Source organism: Cyprinodon variegatus, unplaced genomic scaffold, assembly GCF_000732505.1.
Source record: "Cyprinodon variegatus isolate N-32 unplaced genomic scaffold, C_variegatus-1.0 Scaffold235, whole genome shotgun sequence".
Lineage (NCBI taxonomy): Eukaryota > Metazoa > Chordata > Actinopteri > Cyprinodontiformes > Cyprinodontidae > Cyprinodon > Cyprinodon variegatus.
Window position 1 is genome coordinate 313,610 of NW_015150688.1, and position 16,202 is coordinate 329,811.

Here is a 16,202-nt window from a genome sequence, read left to right on the forward strand (position 1 = left end):
TAGTGAAGCATTAATCCGAAGTCAAACGTTGTATTTTATTTGTCTAACACAGAGGCGTAGCCAAAAAATTTCAATAGGGATGGCCAATCAAAAACCAATGTACACTGAGGGGGGGCCGAAAGCGGATAGGCCCCAGAACCTCAGGCTCAATCTACACTGTTCCAACAGGAACCAGCACAGCATCCATGTTTTCTAAATAAAGACAACCTATACTTTACTACAGCCTTTGCTAACAAATAGACACATATATTTAAACATCCATTCTGTCTAAATAAAAGGTAGAAAAGGGTAGTGGACAAACTTTCTGGGGCGAACATATTTTTCATTTTCATTACTTACCTACTTTTATCAAAAATTGTTCTGCATAAAATTTATATTTACATGTACTAATATGTAAATTAAATTGATGTTTAGGTTATTATCAAAGTAGTTTTTTTATCTATGATTTCACAGAAGACTCCTAGTTTACTTTTACAATTTTGTACATATCAAAATTAATGTTAGTATTTCGATCTGCAAAATTAACCACATCATATTAATTGTCAAGTAATTGTTAATATATGAAAGATTAAAATGTTTAATAAGTTTGAACATTCCCACTGAAAGTATAACTGTTGGCACAGTCAATATTAGAGGGTGAAAAAAATGGCCAATAATTGGATAAGGGTGGCCATGGCCACCTCTGGCCCCCCATCTAGCTTCGCCCGTGCTCTAACATAGGATTTAGAAATAATAAATATGAGGCACACCTTTTAAAAAGGCCACGTTATTTTTTCACCCTTTTGTAAAATGTTCCTTCTACAAAATATTTTTTTTTTCTGAGTGCACAATTAAAGAACATTTAATTGAAATGCAAAGGAGATACCTGACACACAAACTTCCATTACACAACAACCCACGCGCACAACAATGTTCTGTGGCATGCGCCTTAATGACATATTTAATGGACTAATTAACATTTTACACCCTTGGTGTGAAAACACACACGTGAACTTAATGGCATGCAGTGTCACAAAGCGCGTAATTACACGTTTATTGCATGAGCACGCGCTCACACACACACCCAGACACACACTTTGATTAATGCATGAGCATCATGCTGGATCGGAGCTCATAGCGGTGCACACTCCAGGACAGGCTTACCTTTGCTCGGCTCTACCCGGAACCATTATGCAGACAGGAAACTACCATTTTACCGTTAGCAGCAACAGCATCGGGGGAGCCGTCGTCTGCGGAGGGGGGACACCTACAGCAGCTGAGGCGGGGAGGGAGGCTGGAAGCCGGGAAGAAAAGCAGGAAAACCACGACTGAGACTAAATAAAGAGGACGCCTTGGCGACGAGCGGCAGTGAGAGAGTGGATCTGTGGGACTTCGGACTCAGACAATGGTGATACGGGAGCAGGCCAGCGGTTTTGTTTACGAGTAAAAAGAAGCTGTAGCCCTCCTGGGCCGATGGAGATCCCGGGCCTTTCACGGTGCTTTTCCATGGATGGAGGAAAAGGCCCCGGTGACAGGCAGTAGGGAGTCCGCTTTCAGAGCGCACGTCCTCCCTCATGTCCCCTCACTTTTACCGCTGTGTTTGTGAGCGGCTTTTCTCCCACCGGGGTTTATATTTTGGAAGGTAAGGACATAAACAATAACAGCTTCCAGCAGGACTGACGTTAGCTTAGAGAAGCTAACGGCTCTGCTAATATGTTAGCATCTAGCTTCTGACTGGGATACGTCTTCTACTGAGATATTTCACCAATGCGCCTTATATACTGTTAAATATATTTCAAAATAAACTTTGTGATTGAGTGTTTCACTTTATACAGATGCACCGAGTTTTTTCAGATGCGTTTCTCCTTTTTGTCTAGAAATAGGTTTGTTGCAGTTAGCTAGCAGAGGATATTGACAGATGCTAGCAGGGTTTGTTGACTTATTTGTCTCATCTGACCCTTGTTATTCTTCTCTCCTAAGGTCGCCGTGCTGTGATAGTTTGGACAGAGTGGGTTGGTTTTTTTCACTCTCTTAACACCCAGCTGGAGTTTCGGATCTTTGGATTAGCTGGTGAGATGCAGACAGCATTCATGTAAACAGAATCATTGCTGCAGATGTAGAAGGGAATTATTCCTTCTGTTGTTATTACTGAATCATTTGCTGAAATATTTGAGTGCAAATCTATGAAAATACTAAGCAAGTAACTTGATGCATGTTGCAAATAGTATTAAAGAAATTATGGTATGTGTGTTTTGCGAAGACTGGTGCTTAATCTGCAGCTCAGACAAGATAACAACACCACAGCAATGGTGGCTGTAAAGGGAGGCTGGCTGGCTTTCTCCTTAACATGCATGCGGTTTAGCTTTGCTTCCCTCTTATTTTATTTTCCCCAGACAGAGTGAAATATCAGCATTTAAGTACCTTATTTAGGATGGAGGTATTTGGTGTTGATTTGTCATACAAATGCATGACTTAAAGGTATAGAGGACGCTGTTTTATTTCCAGGTGGATCATCTAAATGAGTGGTCCTCCTTATTGTCAATCATTCTGGTAAATTGTTTACGTAGTGCCCTCCTACGTGCTTGTCCCCAGTTGGCTATCTTTTTCTGCGCATGCGCGCTTTTAGCCGTATATGTATATATGGTAAGCTACAGTTTCAGACAGTCACTGAAGCTCAGCTTTCTCACCACGGTTCTTTGAAAATAGCAGAGGGTCGTTGGAGAAAAAGTCTCTACGAAGTGTATGAGAAGAAAAGAAAGGACTCAGACGAGGCAGAAATTTCCAGGAATGCTTTGAGCGGAGAGCTCTCCTTGCAAAGCATTATGGGATTTGCTGTCACAGCGGCCCGCTGTCACCATAGGCTGTCACTATCTGACAGCGGCGACTAATAACAAAAATATCGCATGCACTGCACATTGGAGGAGGAGTTACATGACCAACACAAAGCAAAAAGTTATCATTTGTCTGAACGGTCAGTTAACTGAGTTTGCTATGAAGTCTAATGTAAAGTCCCCGCACTATAAAGTGATTTAGGGATTAGGAGTTAGCGCGGGCGTTCGGACACAGTAAGCTTTTATGAGCTATGAGAACAGCAACTCTTAAACAAAGCGTGCAGACGAGATATGGGCTCATGCATGCTCTCACATGCGCTTAATAGGTGTTCCCGCTCTGGAGAGGCTATAGAGTTGCACATGCACTTTTTTTTTAAAGTGGAGAGGGCGGGTCTTATCAAAAATTCCTGAAAATCCTCCTCTATACCTTTAATGTTCCAGACCCTATTTGATAACAAATGGATTTCATTGTTAGGCATTGTGTTTATGGAGTTGTCTTTGTAGGCTCAATTTTGCAGAGAAAAACCCTTGACCAAAAAGATGACACATTTTAACGAGGCTGAAAAAGTGTGACGGTATGAGAAAACAATTCGTAATGCTTGGATACACCTTTTTCATTTCTAATACAATACCCATATTGTAGCTTTGAGTATTGACCAACACAAACATTTACCCAAAACAATATACCAGCATGAATCACACATATTGTTATTACTCATTTTGGAGTGTGGCTTGTTAGAAAAGGTTTGATCATTTCACTTCAACAAAAAAATTGTCTACAACAAATGTTTTTTTTATGTCAGAGATTAGATGCCGACTGATATATTCAGGTGTTTGTTTTTTGCAGGATATTGGACCAAATTCCGATATCAGTATCAGAACCGTACACACCTAAATGCAATACATTTTTAATGCCTTGATATTAACTAATGGAATATTAGTAGATATCGATAGTTATACGTTTTTTTGTTTCATCTATTTGTAATAAAACCAAAGGGAAAAGGGAAACATTTAAATTTAGACTTTAACTGTATTTCAATAACCTTTGATTAGAACTCAGTCCTACCATTAACCTTGCTGAGCTTGGAGCTGAGAGGCTGCATCCCCAGGAATGCCCTGTGGTTCTATATCAGATATGAGTGAAATTAGAGAGAAATCATGTAGTGACTTCAATCTAAAACAATGCTGCTGGTTGAGTAGGTTTTTTTCTGTGATGCGCCTCCCAAAAATTCCATGACACATTCCATTTCAACTTGCATTCTTATTTTAAAACGCATGACAAACTTTGGTTCCATCAAAAATGTATAGTTTATAGTCAGAAACGAGAAATGATGTGAAATTACATTAAAAGTCATGAATTAAATGACGGTGGCTAAGAATGACGGTCAACAGACAAGTTTGCAACAAACCCCTTACACCTGCAACAGGTAAATTACAAAAGACCAAGCCTCCAAGCAATCAACTCAGATGCAACCATAACGATAAGAAAACCCATAAACATACACTTTGGCTCCTACCGTTAAATTAGAAATATTTTCTATTGATTGGCATTGAAAAACGTTGCAGTGTTTTACTGTGCAGCCCGATTTTTACTGCTTGTTTTTTGTCACTAATTAAAGCTTATGAATTGGTTAACTCGACTTAACTGATTTCAGTTTAGACATTTTTAAAGGCTTAAACAATAAATCAAATTGTGATTAATTGATTATTTGTAATAATCGTCAACTAATTTGATAATCTATTAATCGTTAACTGGAGTATAGAGACCCTAAAACATACCTTTAGAAGACAGAGCAACCCACTTACAGCAGCAATTTGGCTAAAGTTAAAAAAAAGAAAAATTTAAAAAAGATAAAAAAATATTTAATCTGTCAGTATGCTCTGCCTAGAGCACCTCGAGTAGAAAAGTTTTAGTTTCAACTGGTTCAATTTCATTTAAAAAAATCTTCTTATAAGAACTTTTTGTTATCTGATTATTAATTGAAAAAAAATTGACAGTTTAATGGATTTGCAAAATAATCGTGACTTGCAGCCCTATATTTTTTTGACACTGAGGTTGTTGTTCTTGAAAATGTATTAAAAAATATTTCATATGACTTAGCAACTTTTTTGATATATAATCAGCATCCGCTTGTGTTGATAGAGGCATTTAAGTCTGCATTTGAGCATTTATGGGGCCTATAGAGAAACTAAACCTCAGTCAAGGAACCATTTTGCAGCTCTTTAAAACAAGGATTAGCTCACACTCCCCAAGCATCCCTCATTAACAGGAGAATTTCTCCCATTTTTTCCTGAAAGTTCCTGTTCTCCTGCTGTTATTTCTACACCATTTAATTTAGCTGTTGGATCATTTCTCTTTAGTTTTTTTTTGACTGGGAGCAAGTCATTGTATCGCTGATTTCAGCACAAAGTTCATGCAGTATTTTTACCCGATCTTTCTAAGTAAAATCAGTGCACTTCGTGAGGCTCTGCTGTCATTCTGCCAAGCTTTATACAAAGCCGTTTTGCCTCTGTGCTTTTTTTGTCTCAAGGGAGACGTTTCTATGTCAAGTGCTTTGCAGAAAGCTAGAGAAAGGTCAGAAATAAGCGCTGATTTTAACCCTCACTTGATGGATGCTTTTCTCGTGTGTGGGTGCTCCTCTTTTTGGCATCAGTGAGCACAGTTTTTCCTGTTGCACCAACAAATCGAGGGCCGTTTGTACCAAAGTGAGGAAATTTCACTGGTCCTCACTTCCTTTTTACAGTATGCTAATGGCTAGATTTGGGACTCGGGTGTGAATGGAGTTCAGGTTAAGGTTAGGTATGCACTTGTAATATCCGGGTTAGTGTTATTGTCAGGGTTAAGGCATAGAAAGGGAAAATCAATGGGAGTCATGCTTATTTTAACTGCGTTACTGCCAATCTGAATAAAATCCAATTAGAAAGTTGTTGTTTTTTTACTCTTGGGTTCTTCGTGACATTCTTTTTTTGTTATAAAACAACTGATGTATTTTTGCTGAGTCATCCATCCCTTTGCTGTAATATTAAAGAGGCATTGCGGAGTCTTCTAAGGATACTGCCACCTGTGGCCAAAACACGGGACTGCGACACTCTTTTGTTCGGTCTCGCACTTCACAAGTTTTTTTTAACTTTTGTTCCATACCTGAAGTTGCAATTGGTGTCTGAGTTGAGCTTCGGTTGTTCACTAGGTCAAATCCATTTAACATGGACACGGGTGTGTAGGTGGCACAGTGGTTAGGATCAATGGCGTAACAACACGACAAAAGGCAACATTATCTGGGTGGGCCCCATATGAAGTACAACACGTGATAAAGGTTCAGGATACGCCGACAGTTCCACAAATTGGCCAAGAAGGTACAATTATGCAATTCTCAGTAGTATATGATCACACATAATTTCCGGAAAAGTAGTGACTGCGCACCTTGAATGGAACCCACCAGGTGTTAGTGATGGGGCCCCTAAGAGGTTGTGGGCCCGTAAGAAGCTGCTATCTCTGCTTACCGATATTTACGCCTTAGTCCTCGCCACGGCCGACCAGGGTACGAATCCGGCATGTGGTCCTTTCCCGCATGTCTCCCCTTCTCTCTCATACCCCCTTTCCTGTCAGCCCACAGTCAAAAAATACGAGCCACTAGTGCTGGACTAGATTAGTGCGGAAACAATCAGATAGTTAATGATTAATCGTAATAATCGTCAACTAATTTAGTAATTGATTAATCGTTAACTGGAGTATAGAGACTATAAAATATGCTTTTAGCTGTCAGAACAACCCGCTAAGAGCTATAATTATATAAAAATCGCAAAAGAAATATCTGAACATTTTACATTTAAAGGAGAATGCCGTTTTTGTTTTTACATTGGGCCCTTGATTTTACGTTATTACATCATGTTCTGCTCAACCATATGAGTTTTGTGACATTTAGAGCTGTGCTGAAGATATTCGGTTAGATTATATCCAAGTAACGTCTTCCTATGGGCAACGACTTGAAGGCACAAACTAAACTAAAATGTTCATAATGAATTCCTTATGGTACGCCAGCATTCATAACATGTAGGCGAATCACTGTCCCCCAGACATCCACGGTTATAGTTTTTATATTTAAATTTTTTAAAAACAAAGCGGAGAGTGTATAACCATTTAGGTTCTTTAACGCTTATAAATGTTTGCAAAATTGCTTATTAAGGCTAAATAAGTAATAATTAATACGTTTGTCTAATGTAATCATTAAGTGCTCAGATCCGTTTTTTTATATTTTCTAAGTCATTGGGCATCAATCTTTAGTCACTAAAGCAATAAAATGAGCACATCAAAGTACAGCATAACTAATGGTGTGTTATTTTTGCTTTTTCTGGTTTTTCTCAGGCTGCACAGAGGTCTGCATCTGAGGACTGAAAGCTGCTGAAGAGATGGTTGATCCTCCTCTGAAAAAACCAACACACTCCACTCCTAGGAACCGCATGGCCTGATTTATGGTCCCTAAGTCCGCTTACAAAAATGGAACACTTTATAGCCACACTACAGACTTTTATGTAATTTAATAAATTCCTATTTATGACCCTTTATATAACTTCTCACTTGAAGCACTTCAAGTTAGAAGGCTTCACTCCCTAATCAAAATAAGCTTAGTCAAACATTGATGAGAGCTGATCAATCATTAATTGATGCTGGACTAAAGTGGCTCTTTCAAAGTTTGGGGCCAGGTCAGAAGCTGGACAATCCCAGAGGTTTCTAAGGGCTCTGCTGTTTTGTACAATTGGTGAATAGAGTGGAAATACCACAGTTGTATTGAAAGATGTTTCAGTTCAGCAAGTACCCCATGGACATCCTAGAGATGCTGAGTGGACACCAAGCCCACCAGTTTAAAGGCCTCGGGCTGGAAAGACAGCTGAGCCACCAACAGCAGGTCCAACTGCAGCATCAGCAGCAGCTGCAGCAGCAACACCAGTCCTCTACAGACACCTCTGGAAGCCTGCTGTCCGGTCTGGGGCTGGGATCCCTCCAGAGCACTCGAAGCAATGCCTTCGCTGACTCTTCGTCACTGTTTGCCAAAATGAGCGCCCCTCCTCCATCCATTTCCCATCAAAGCCAGTCGTCCTCATCTTCTCACAGCTCCAGAAAGTCCAGTAAGATCAGCAGTGGTGGCAGTGGGAGTTCACCTGGTTACCCCCAGTTTTTGCGGCCTTTCCATCCAGCCGAGGCAGCACTTGCTCAGGAGCAGCTCCACTCCGGAATGGGACGCTTCGACTTCACTGGAAGCAGTACTGGTGGGACCACGGGGGTCATTGGTGTCACAGCTGCTCCACCGCCTCCCCCACTGCACCCAGGTCTTTCTGTGCCTCAACCCTCTCCTGGTCAATCTTCATCTTCGCCCTCTCCCTCCACCTCATCTTCAGCCTCTAATAACCCCTCCGGCAGCACTGCGGTCCCCCTCGTTGGTCAGTCTGATCCCCGCAGCCTCCACCAACAGTTCAGCTGTATGCTTGCTGCCAACCAGTACTTTCTCTCTGGTGTCCCACCAAATAGCGGCCTGGAGCAGTTCCTGGTCCAGCAGGGAACTCACAACCCCCTGGGTTTGGGTCTCGGCCAGGGAGCAACCGAATCCAACTCGGCGCTGGCCCCTCCCCCTGCCCTCCACTCCTCTCATAGCCACTCCGCTCCTCAGCCACAACAGCAGCAACAGCAGCTGACCCCTCATTCCTTATCTCATCCACACAGCCACACTCACCACCCGCATCCCCTCCACCCAGCCCCCCAACCTGCCCCACTGAGTAGCTTTGATTTCCAAAGCATTCCAGTGCTCTCCTCAAACCAGATAGCGTCATTAATGCAGCAAGAGACGGGCCTTCCCCTCCCTCTGCCCTTGCACCTCTCACTATCTAAAGAAGATGCAGCAAAATCTGGAGACAGCTCGTCTGCATCATCCTCAACTGGTGGAAGCAGGAGGAAGAAAGCGATGGCTGGCTACCTGCCACAGAGGAAAGCTGAAAGTAGCGGCCACAGCCACACCGGCAGCAGTGGAACTAGCTGCCATAACAGCAGCGCGGGTGGGCACACTCAGAGCCCCTCTTCAGGTCTCGTGGGAGGGGGATCTGGGAGTGTAGGACTAAGTGGCATCAGCAGTGAGACACAGCACTCCTCTCTCCTCTCGTCCTCCTCTCAGCAGCAGTCCTCGTCCACCATCTCATCATCCCCATCTGCCCCCACATCTTCAAGTTCCACTTCTGTGCTTGTAGCCAATGGCAACCAACAACTCTCCAAATCACAAGAACGCCATAACAGCTCGTCTGGTCAGGGAGAACCAGAATCCCTCTACCACTGCGGTGAATGTGGTAAAACCTTTACTCACCTGTCCAGCCTGCGGAGGCATCTCCGGAGCCATGGCTTGACACCGGAAAGCCAGAGCAGGAAGTCAGACTGTAACTCTCCCAGCCCAGAGAGGATATTCTGCTGTGGTGAATGTGGGAAGAGGTTTAAAAAGAGAGGTCACCTTATCCAGCACAGTGTCACCCACTCTGAGAACAGGCCTTTTGTCTGCAGCATCTGCCAAAAGTCCTTCAATCGCCGGGAGTCACTCACAAGACATGAGAAAATCCATGACGAAAAGCCTTTCCGCTGCCCGGCATGCGGCCGTTGTTTCCGTGAAAGCACCTCTCTGCTCAACCACGCTGCTTCAGGCTCCTGTGGGAAACCCCCACGGAGCTCAAAAAACCGGGCCAACAGTGGGGGCAATGCAACAGCCAACCCGAGCAGCAGTAAACTGGGAAATAGTGGAGAGACTGGAGTGGGAATTTCAAATGATGAAGCTGGCATGACCGAAGAAAAGTATTCAGCAGAATTTTCCAGAAATCGATACCAGAACCAGGCGCAATACAACAGTGGAATCGATGACTATAGGCGTTCACAGTCTTCCACACTTTATCCCTCTGAGAATACTTTAGGTAATGACATGACCAGCCAGACTCTCCGGAAAGCCCCTTTAGCTCCAACACTTCATCCTCATCCTCAGAGCCAGCAGCAGCATCATCATCATCAACAACAGCAGCAGCCTCAGCAGCAGCCTCAACAGCCTCACCTTCCTTTATCCGCCCTTCTGGAAGATTCAGAGGATGAGGTCACTAGCAATGCGATGTCAGCCATTGCTGCTGCTGCCGCTGCCTCTTGTGACATTAACCCAGAGAGTCGAGAAGGAGAAAGGAGAGACATCATTGGAGGTCTGCTGGGGGGGCTGGGGTTTGGCAACATGGGAGGGCATTCATCAGCTAGCCTAAATGGTTCCACCATGCCTTTGACACACCCCAGCCTGCCCCAAACGAAGCCCAGGAGGCCACGAAAACCCAGAGAGAAAAGAGACCCAAACACGATTGTGAGGAGGAGGAGGAGTCCAGCACCTCCAGGGGACGGCTCGGAGAGGCCGTATGGCTGTCAGATCTGCGGTAAGCGTTTCAGAAGGGCAGAGACACTGAGGCGGCACAACCGGGTTCACACTGGAGAAAAGCCTCACGCATGTGAAGTGTGCGGCAAAATGTTTCGAGAACCTTTCCACCTCACCAAGCATCTGACCGTGCATTCCGGTCAAAAGAACTACAAATGCAATCTCTGTGGGAAGCTGTTTGCCTACGCGCAGAGCCTCGTTCGGCACGGGAAACTACACAGGAAGGGTGAAATCGACAATACAGGCCGGAGGATAAAAGGCGGAGCTGCCGCTGCTGCAATCAATCAAGTTGCCAACTCTGGAAACTCTGATTACTTCTCCTCATGCTCCCAAGAAGAAAAGTCTCCAACGTCCGGCACGCCTTCGCAGCGGCTTTACACCTGCACAGTTTGTTGGAAGTCATTTCGACACTATTTCCACCTAACGGCACATCAACAGACTGTCCATGGCGGCGGGGTGGGCCTAGAGAAGTCTTTTCGGTGTGAAGTATGTGGCAAAGCCTTTGCATACTCAAACAGCCTGGTTCGGCACAAGCTGTCACAACACGGCATTGACCGCAACGGCCAACGCGTCAACCAGTCTCAACCGTCCGGATACTCTCCACTCTTTTACGATTCTGGCTCAGGTTCCAACTACGCAGGCTCATCCCACATCCCACAAGGAGTTGCTGAGCAACCGCAGCAGCAACAGCAGCAGCAACCACCACAGCAGCAGCAACAACAACAACAACAACAGTTGCAGCACCCTTTTCATTACCGCTCCAAAAACTTCCAAAAGCGCCATGGACAGACAAGAAAGCACAGAAAGAAAAAACGGCGCATAGTAATTCACAGCATCATGAGAGACGGGAAGCTGGTGGGGGTCCCTTTAAGTAAAGACACTCGCAGGAAGCTGATGATTCTGAGGAGGAAGAAGGGCAAGCTACAGGCACATATAAACAGGAAAAAGCTCTTGGCCCAGTTGAGGATAAAAGGAGGAGTGATGAAAGTGAAGTCATGGTGCGGGGGAGCGGTCAGAGTAACTGGGCTCACCTCTATGGACATCCCTCTCAAACGGTTCCCTTGCCCCATCTGCCCCAGTGCCACATATGCCAAACAGGGCTCCCTGCTGGTGCACCACGCCGTCAGACACCCTCCGAGAAACTCAGGCCGTCACGCACGACTGCGATGCCAGGCATGTGGGCGACGCACCACCTCCTTACACAAAGCCTTGAAACATAGGGGTCGGCATCTCAAGCAAGCTTCATTCCAGTGCCACAAATGTCAACACCGCTTCTGGAACCAGTGTCTCCTGGCCCGCCACAGGTTCTCCTGTCGGGGGGCCAGTGCCGTCAGTGTGGCTGAGAACTGGGATCTGTCAAGGATGAGATCACCGTCAGCTAGCGACCGCTCTCAAAGCCCGCTGACCGTTCCGGGTCTGATCCAGGCTGAGAGATCAACAGTTCTGACTGAGTACAGTCAGTGAACACAGACTTGTCTTTTTTTAGACTAGATTGTTTTTGATGTTTATATTTTATTAAATGACCTGAGGGCTTAGCAAGTTTTTAACAAAATAGGGGTGAAACATTGGGGAAGGTTTAGTTTAACTACCAGAATATCCCCACCCTCTTACCTGGAGAAACCTGTAAACAATCCTAGTAAGATAGCAGAGGTGGTTGATAAAATGACTTTGACTTCTAAAGGCCTAAAATCAAAACCACCCCAACTATCTGCCTCCTGTTCCTTAAAGGTAAGGGAACTAAAGATCATGTGTTTTCTTTTGTAGCATCCATTTGAAAATCATCAGCAACTCCTTTTTTTCTAAATCCCTTCCTCTATATTTGTGCATCGACAGGAACTGGATGCTTTCTACAGGGCTGATGTATCAGTTTGTTCGTTCTGACATTCACAGTGAAATCGTATAGTCCTTATTTGTTGATCTGTGTTACAGTGAACAGACTCACTTTTTATACCGAGGCGTTCCCTTCCATATAAATTCATGTCTTTAGGCTCTAATACCAAGTAGCTCATGGAAATGGCACAGTTTGATCCCAGATGATTTACTGAAAAGCAGTTGAAACAAACAGAAAGGGTGATCATGTTTTTATACTGTACACTACTTTTGTTACTTTTTTAAAAAGGTGTGTAAATGAAACGCAAACTCCGTTCAAGTTGTTAACTTGTTGAGGATTTAAAAGGACAACTGAAACAATGACTGTACTGTACAATTAGTATTATATTTTATTATATATAAATATCATTTGTTTTTGTTATTTTCTTTTTTTTTTCTTACTCCCCATTTTCATTTATCAAGCTGGAACAGGATAAACTGAGACTTTGGTAAAGGTTTACTGTATGTATAAATGTGATAATTCACCCTCTTTCTCCTGAATCTGTTCTCACATTGCCACAATTTGGCATCATTTTTGTAACAAAAGCGTGTAAGCATAGTTCATATTTAGATCCTGTCCAGAAGTGCTTATCTTTTTTTTTTTCCTCCTGTAAAACTAAAACATGTACTATGATTAAATTACTATCCTTTGCCTAAAAGTGAGTTGTTGAAAACCCTTGAATAAAAACCTAAAATGTCACTTCTTAAGCCAAATTTTATTCTGGTGAATCAAAGAACATATTGCTTCGAGGCAACAATGCTTAGAGCTCCACTATGCAAGACAAAGCAAACAACTAAGAAGTGAATAGTTGTTTTTTTGCTGTGAATATTTATAAATAACAGGCCAACTGCATTACCAAAAATCAGCCACTAGATGGTGCTCTTTAAACACTAAAAAAAAACTGCTCTGTCCAAGAAACAAAATACAATTTCAACTGGAATCTTGTGAAAGTTAAACCAGGCATCAAGCTGTTAAGGCAACATTTTTATTATACTCGAGTGTTTGAGTGCAGAACATAATGTTTTCAGTGTGTAAGAGCAATATAATTTGACACCAAGAGAACTTTAAGCTCTTTCTTGGGATTTTCACAAAAACACAGCAGCTGCTGCACCTGTTCTGTCAATCACATAAATCTATGGAAAACAGGATTGTGTCAAAAACATTACCATAAACCTTGGAACATTATTTGATCAAATTGGCAACTAATGCATATTAAGTCAAAATATTTCCAGGAAGCCTGAAGGATAGATTGCTGATAATTATTAATTTACAGAAAAAAATACCAAATTTTTTTGTTTTCTTTTTGGAAAGTCATCAAACTTCCTGTCAGTTTTTTTTTTCCTATCTTGTAAATACTTTTATTCTTTCCACAAAAAAAAAAACACAATGCTTTCTTTGGCTATTTTGATGTTTGGTTACATGTTGTTAAATGTTTTGTTTTAAAGGAGTCAACAAGCATTTCAGTATGATCCAGAAGTAAAAATCTAAACAAAACTCACGTGGCTGTAGCTTGGAGGAGGGCTTATGGGCGGAGACTCTGACCTATTTTCAACCAATCAGGAGCTGAGAATGGCTGCGAGTGACCCAGATTCAGCCAATCGCCGTGCGGCCTGTCGCCGGTAGGCATTGCTAGGGCGCGTGCAGCGAACATGTGATTGTTTGGAGTTGAGAGCGCGAGAGGCGAGCAGCAGCTTCAGCTCAAACGGACCGATTTTTCTTTATCAGATTAAAGGAGATTTAGCTGGTTATTATACAGCTGTTGTAAAACGCCCATAAAGCTGTTCAAAATGACACACCTAAGAGTAGTTACTGTAGTAATATTTGACAATATATTTTCAAATATGCCAGACTCATTTCAGAGTGGGTCCACTGGTAATATTTATATTTTATTTTATTCTTCCTCATAAATCACAAATGAAACTGAAAGGCTTTTTTCCTGGCGTTTTATTGGTAACATGTTGGCCATCCGCGATGTTTGCCTCAGCTTTTGTGTCCTGCTCTTTGCTTCTTGACAGCGTGAGAAAAGAAGGGCGGAGAGATAAAGAGAAGATGAGCTGAGGAGGCGCGCTATTGGCTGGAGCTTTAAGGACCTGTGTTTATATTAAACATGTTGCATTCAGGTAAAACTCGGAAAAATTAAGTACTTGCTTTTTGAAAAATAACAAATGAAAATAAAAAATTAAAATAACAGATAAGTTGTGGTTCTAGAGCTTTTAAAGAAAGTGAGAAGTGTTAAAATGTTTTCCTTTATAAACTTTTATCTTAAAGATTACTGTATAATTTTGCTTATAATGCTTACATTTTTATTCCATAATGTAAATATACCCGTATTGAAAAAAAAAGTTAAAGAGACCTGATGTATATTACTTTATTGTTTAAGATGGTGAGGCTGTTAATTGTTACCGTGTTGGTTCGCTTTAATCGAACCTGAATTTCACTTTAAGATCATTTTTAAGTGGTTTTAAGCAATTTTTCTTTTGGAATTTGAAAATTTACCCTAAAAATTCGAAATCATGCTAAATCTTCACAGTGTGTAAGCAAAATAGCCCACCTCACCTTATTTAAATGATTTGAATGAAAAATGTTTTCAAAATTGTATTTCCAACTAACTATAACCTTACAGTTTTTTTCTTTTTTCAAAACTACTGGCATCGCTAGATATTGGTGATAATTCTATAAAACTAATAAATAATAATAATAGTAATAATAAATAATATTCACAGTTCTGCGCATTTTCTTTTGTTAAAGCTTTTTTACAAACAGTGCAAATCTCTTTGTGAAAACGTCTACATACAGTACCTAGTAATGATGACAATACAGAAAACGTTCTTTTGAGATTGCTGCAATTTAGAAAATTAAGAAATCCCATTTACGTAAGTATTCACTGCCTTTGCCTATTTTTTTTTTATTTTTTTGCCGAACATCTCAGCTTCATCAGGTTTGTTTGGAGATGTATGTTCAGCCATTTTCAAATCATTCAGAGGCTCAAGTCCATTTAGGTCTAGACTCTGGTTCCACCCTTTCATCCGCAAAGTCTTTCTGATCCACTTCTTGGAGTTCTTGGCTATGTGCTTTGGGTAGATGACCAAGATGAGGATCAGAGCTCATTGGATTTCATCCAAGATTTTCTGTTTTCAGTGCTGCATTCATTTCCCCCTCTTTTCTTTTTTTCCTAGCAGTTCCTGTCACTGAAAATGCCACAGCATGATGTTGCCACCACCATGCTTCACTGTACTGACCTGGTGATGAGTTGTTCCATGGTTTCCTCCCAATATGACTCCTGGCAAAAAGTTCGGTCTTTATCTCTTCAGACCAGCCAACTTTCCTGCCAATGAGATTCCTGAAGGAGCCTTATGTTAAACTACAAACAAGCCGCCGTGTTCCTTTTTTTAAGGAGAGGCTTTGGTCTGGGAACTTCATCGTACAGGCCTGATCAGGGGCGGATTTAGGAAATTTGGGGCCCTAGGAAAAGACAGGCAGAGGGCCCTCTGCATTGAGAAGACAACACACAAAAGAGACCCATTATACAGAATTTTTTTTTATAGAATAAATATACATTATATATTATATGTTTGCTTTTGTCCCTTCTTTTTATATTGGCAATGTGCTCAGCTGACTTCATGCTGTCTTAAAAGGAATCAAAGATTTTCCAATCACTAAGCCCATTCTAACTAAGCTGATTGCTCCTTCCTGTGTTTCCAAAAAGGCGACAGCAAAAGTAAAGAACAGAGCCCTTCTTTCCACTATAGACAAGCCGTGATCTGCTTATCTATTCTCCATTTTTCATTTAAATGAAATAATAGCTGCATGAATCATGACTGTAGACAGGATAGAAGAGAGCAGGAGTCAGGGTTACAAATCTACTTGCTCTGGAGAGCAGAGTTCGGTGCTTTTATATGTTGTCACCAAAGTCTCCAGTAGCGGAAAAAAGTTGCAAGATATGGCGCCAAGTGCTTTTTTGTGATAAAAGCACTAGAGGGGTCTGAAAAGTCGTCAAATATAGCGATAAAAGAGCTAAGTTGGCAACACTGCTCTTCCTGCCTTTTGTTTCAAATTATTTACTGCTGCTTGTTTGGACCTTTCTGCACA

At 42.1% G+C, this 16,202-nt stretch overlaps 1 protein-coding gene across 2 annotated transcripts; it reads left to right on the top strand.

Annotated features, from left to right (window-relative positions):
- The first annotated feature begins 1,068 nt into the window (after positions 1–1,068).
- LOC107089011 lies at positions 1,069–11,972 on the top strand. 2 transcript variants are annotated; one of them, XM_015381514.1, is made up of 3 exons: positions 1,069–1,621; positions 1,960–2,049; positions 7,174–11,972. In XM_015381514.1, the coding sequence occupies exon 3, from the start codon at positions 7,604–7,606 to the stop codon at positions 11,705–11,707; it is 4,104 nt and encodes a 1,367-aa protein (XP_015237000.1). In that variant the 5' UTR covers positions 1,069–1,621; positions 1,960–2,049; positions 7,174–7,603; the 3' UTR covers positions 11,708–11,972. The 2 variants fall into 2 exon arrangements, with proteins under 2 accessions (XP_015237000.1, XP_015237002.1); XM_015381516.1 differs by lacking the exon at positions 1,960–2,049.
- The last annotated feature ends 4,230 nt before the right edge of the window (positions 11,973–16,202 follow it).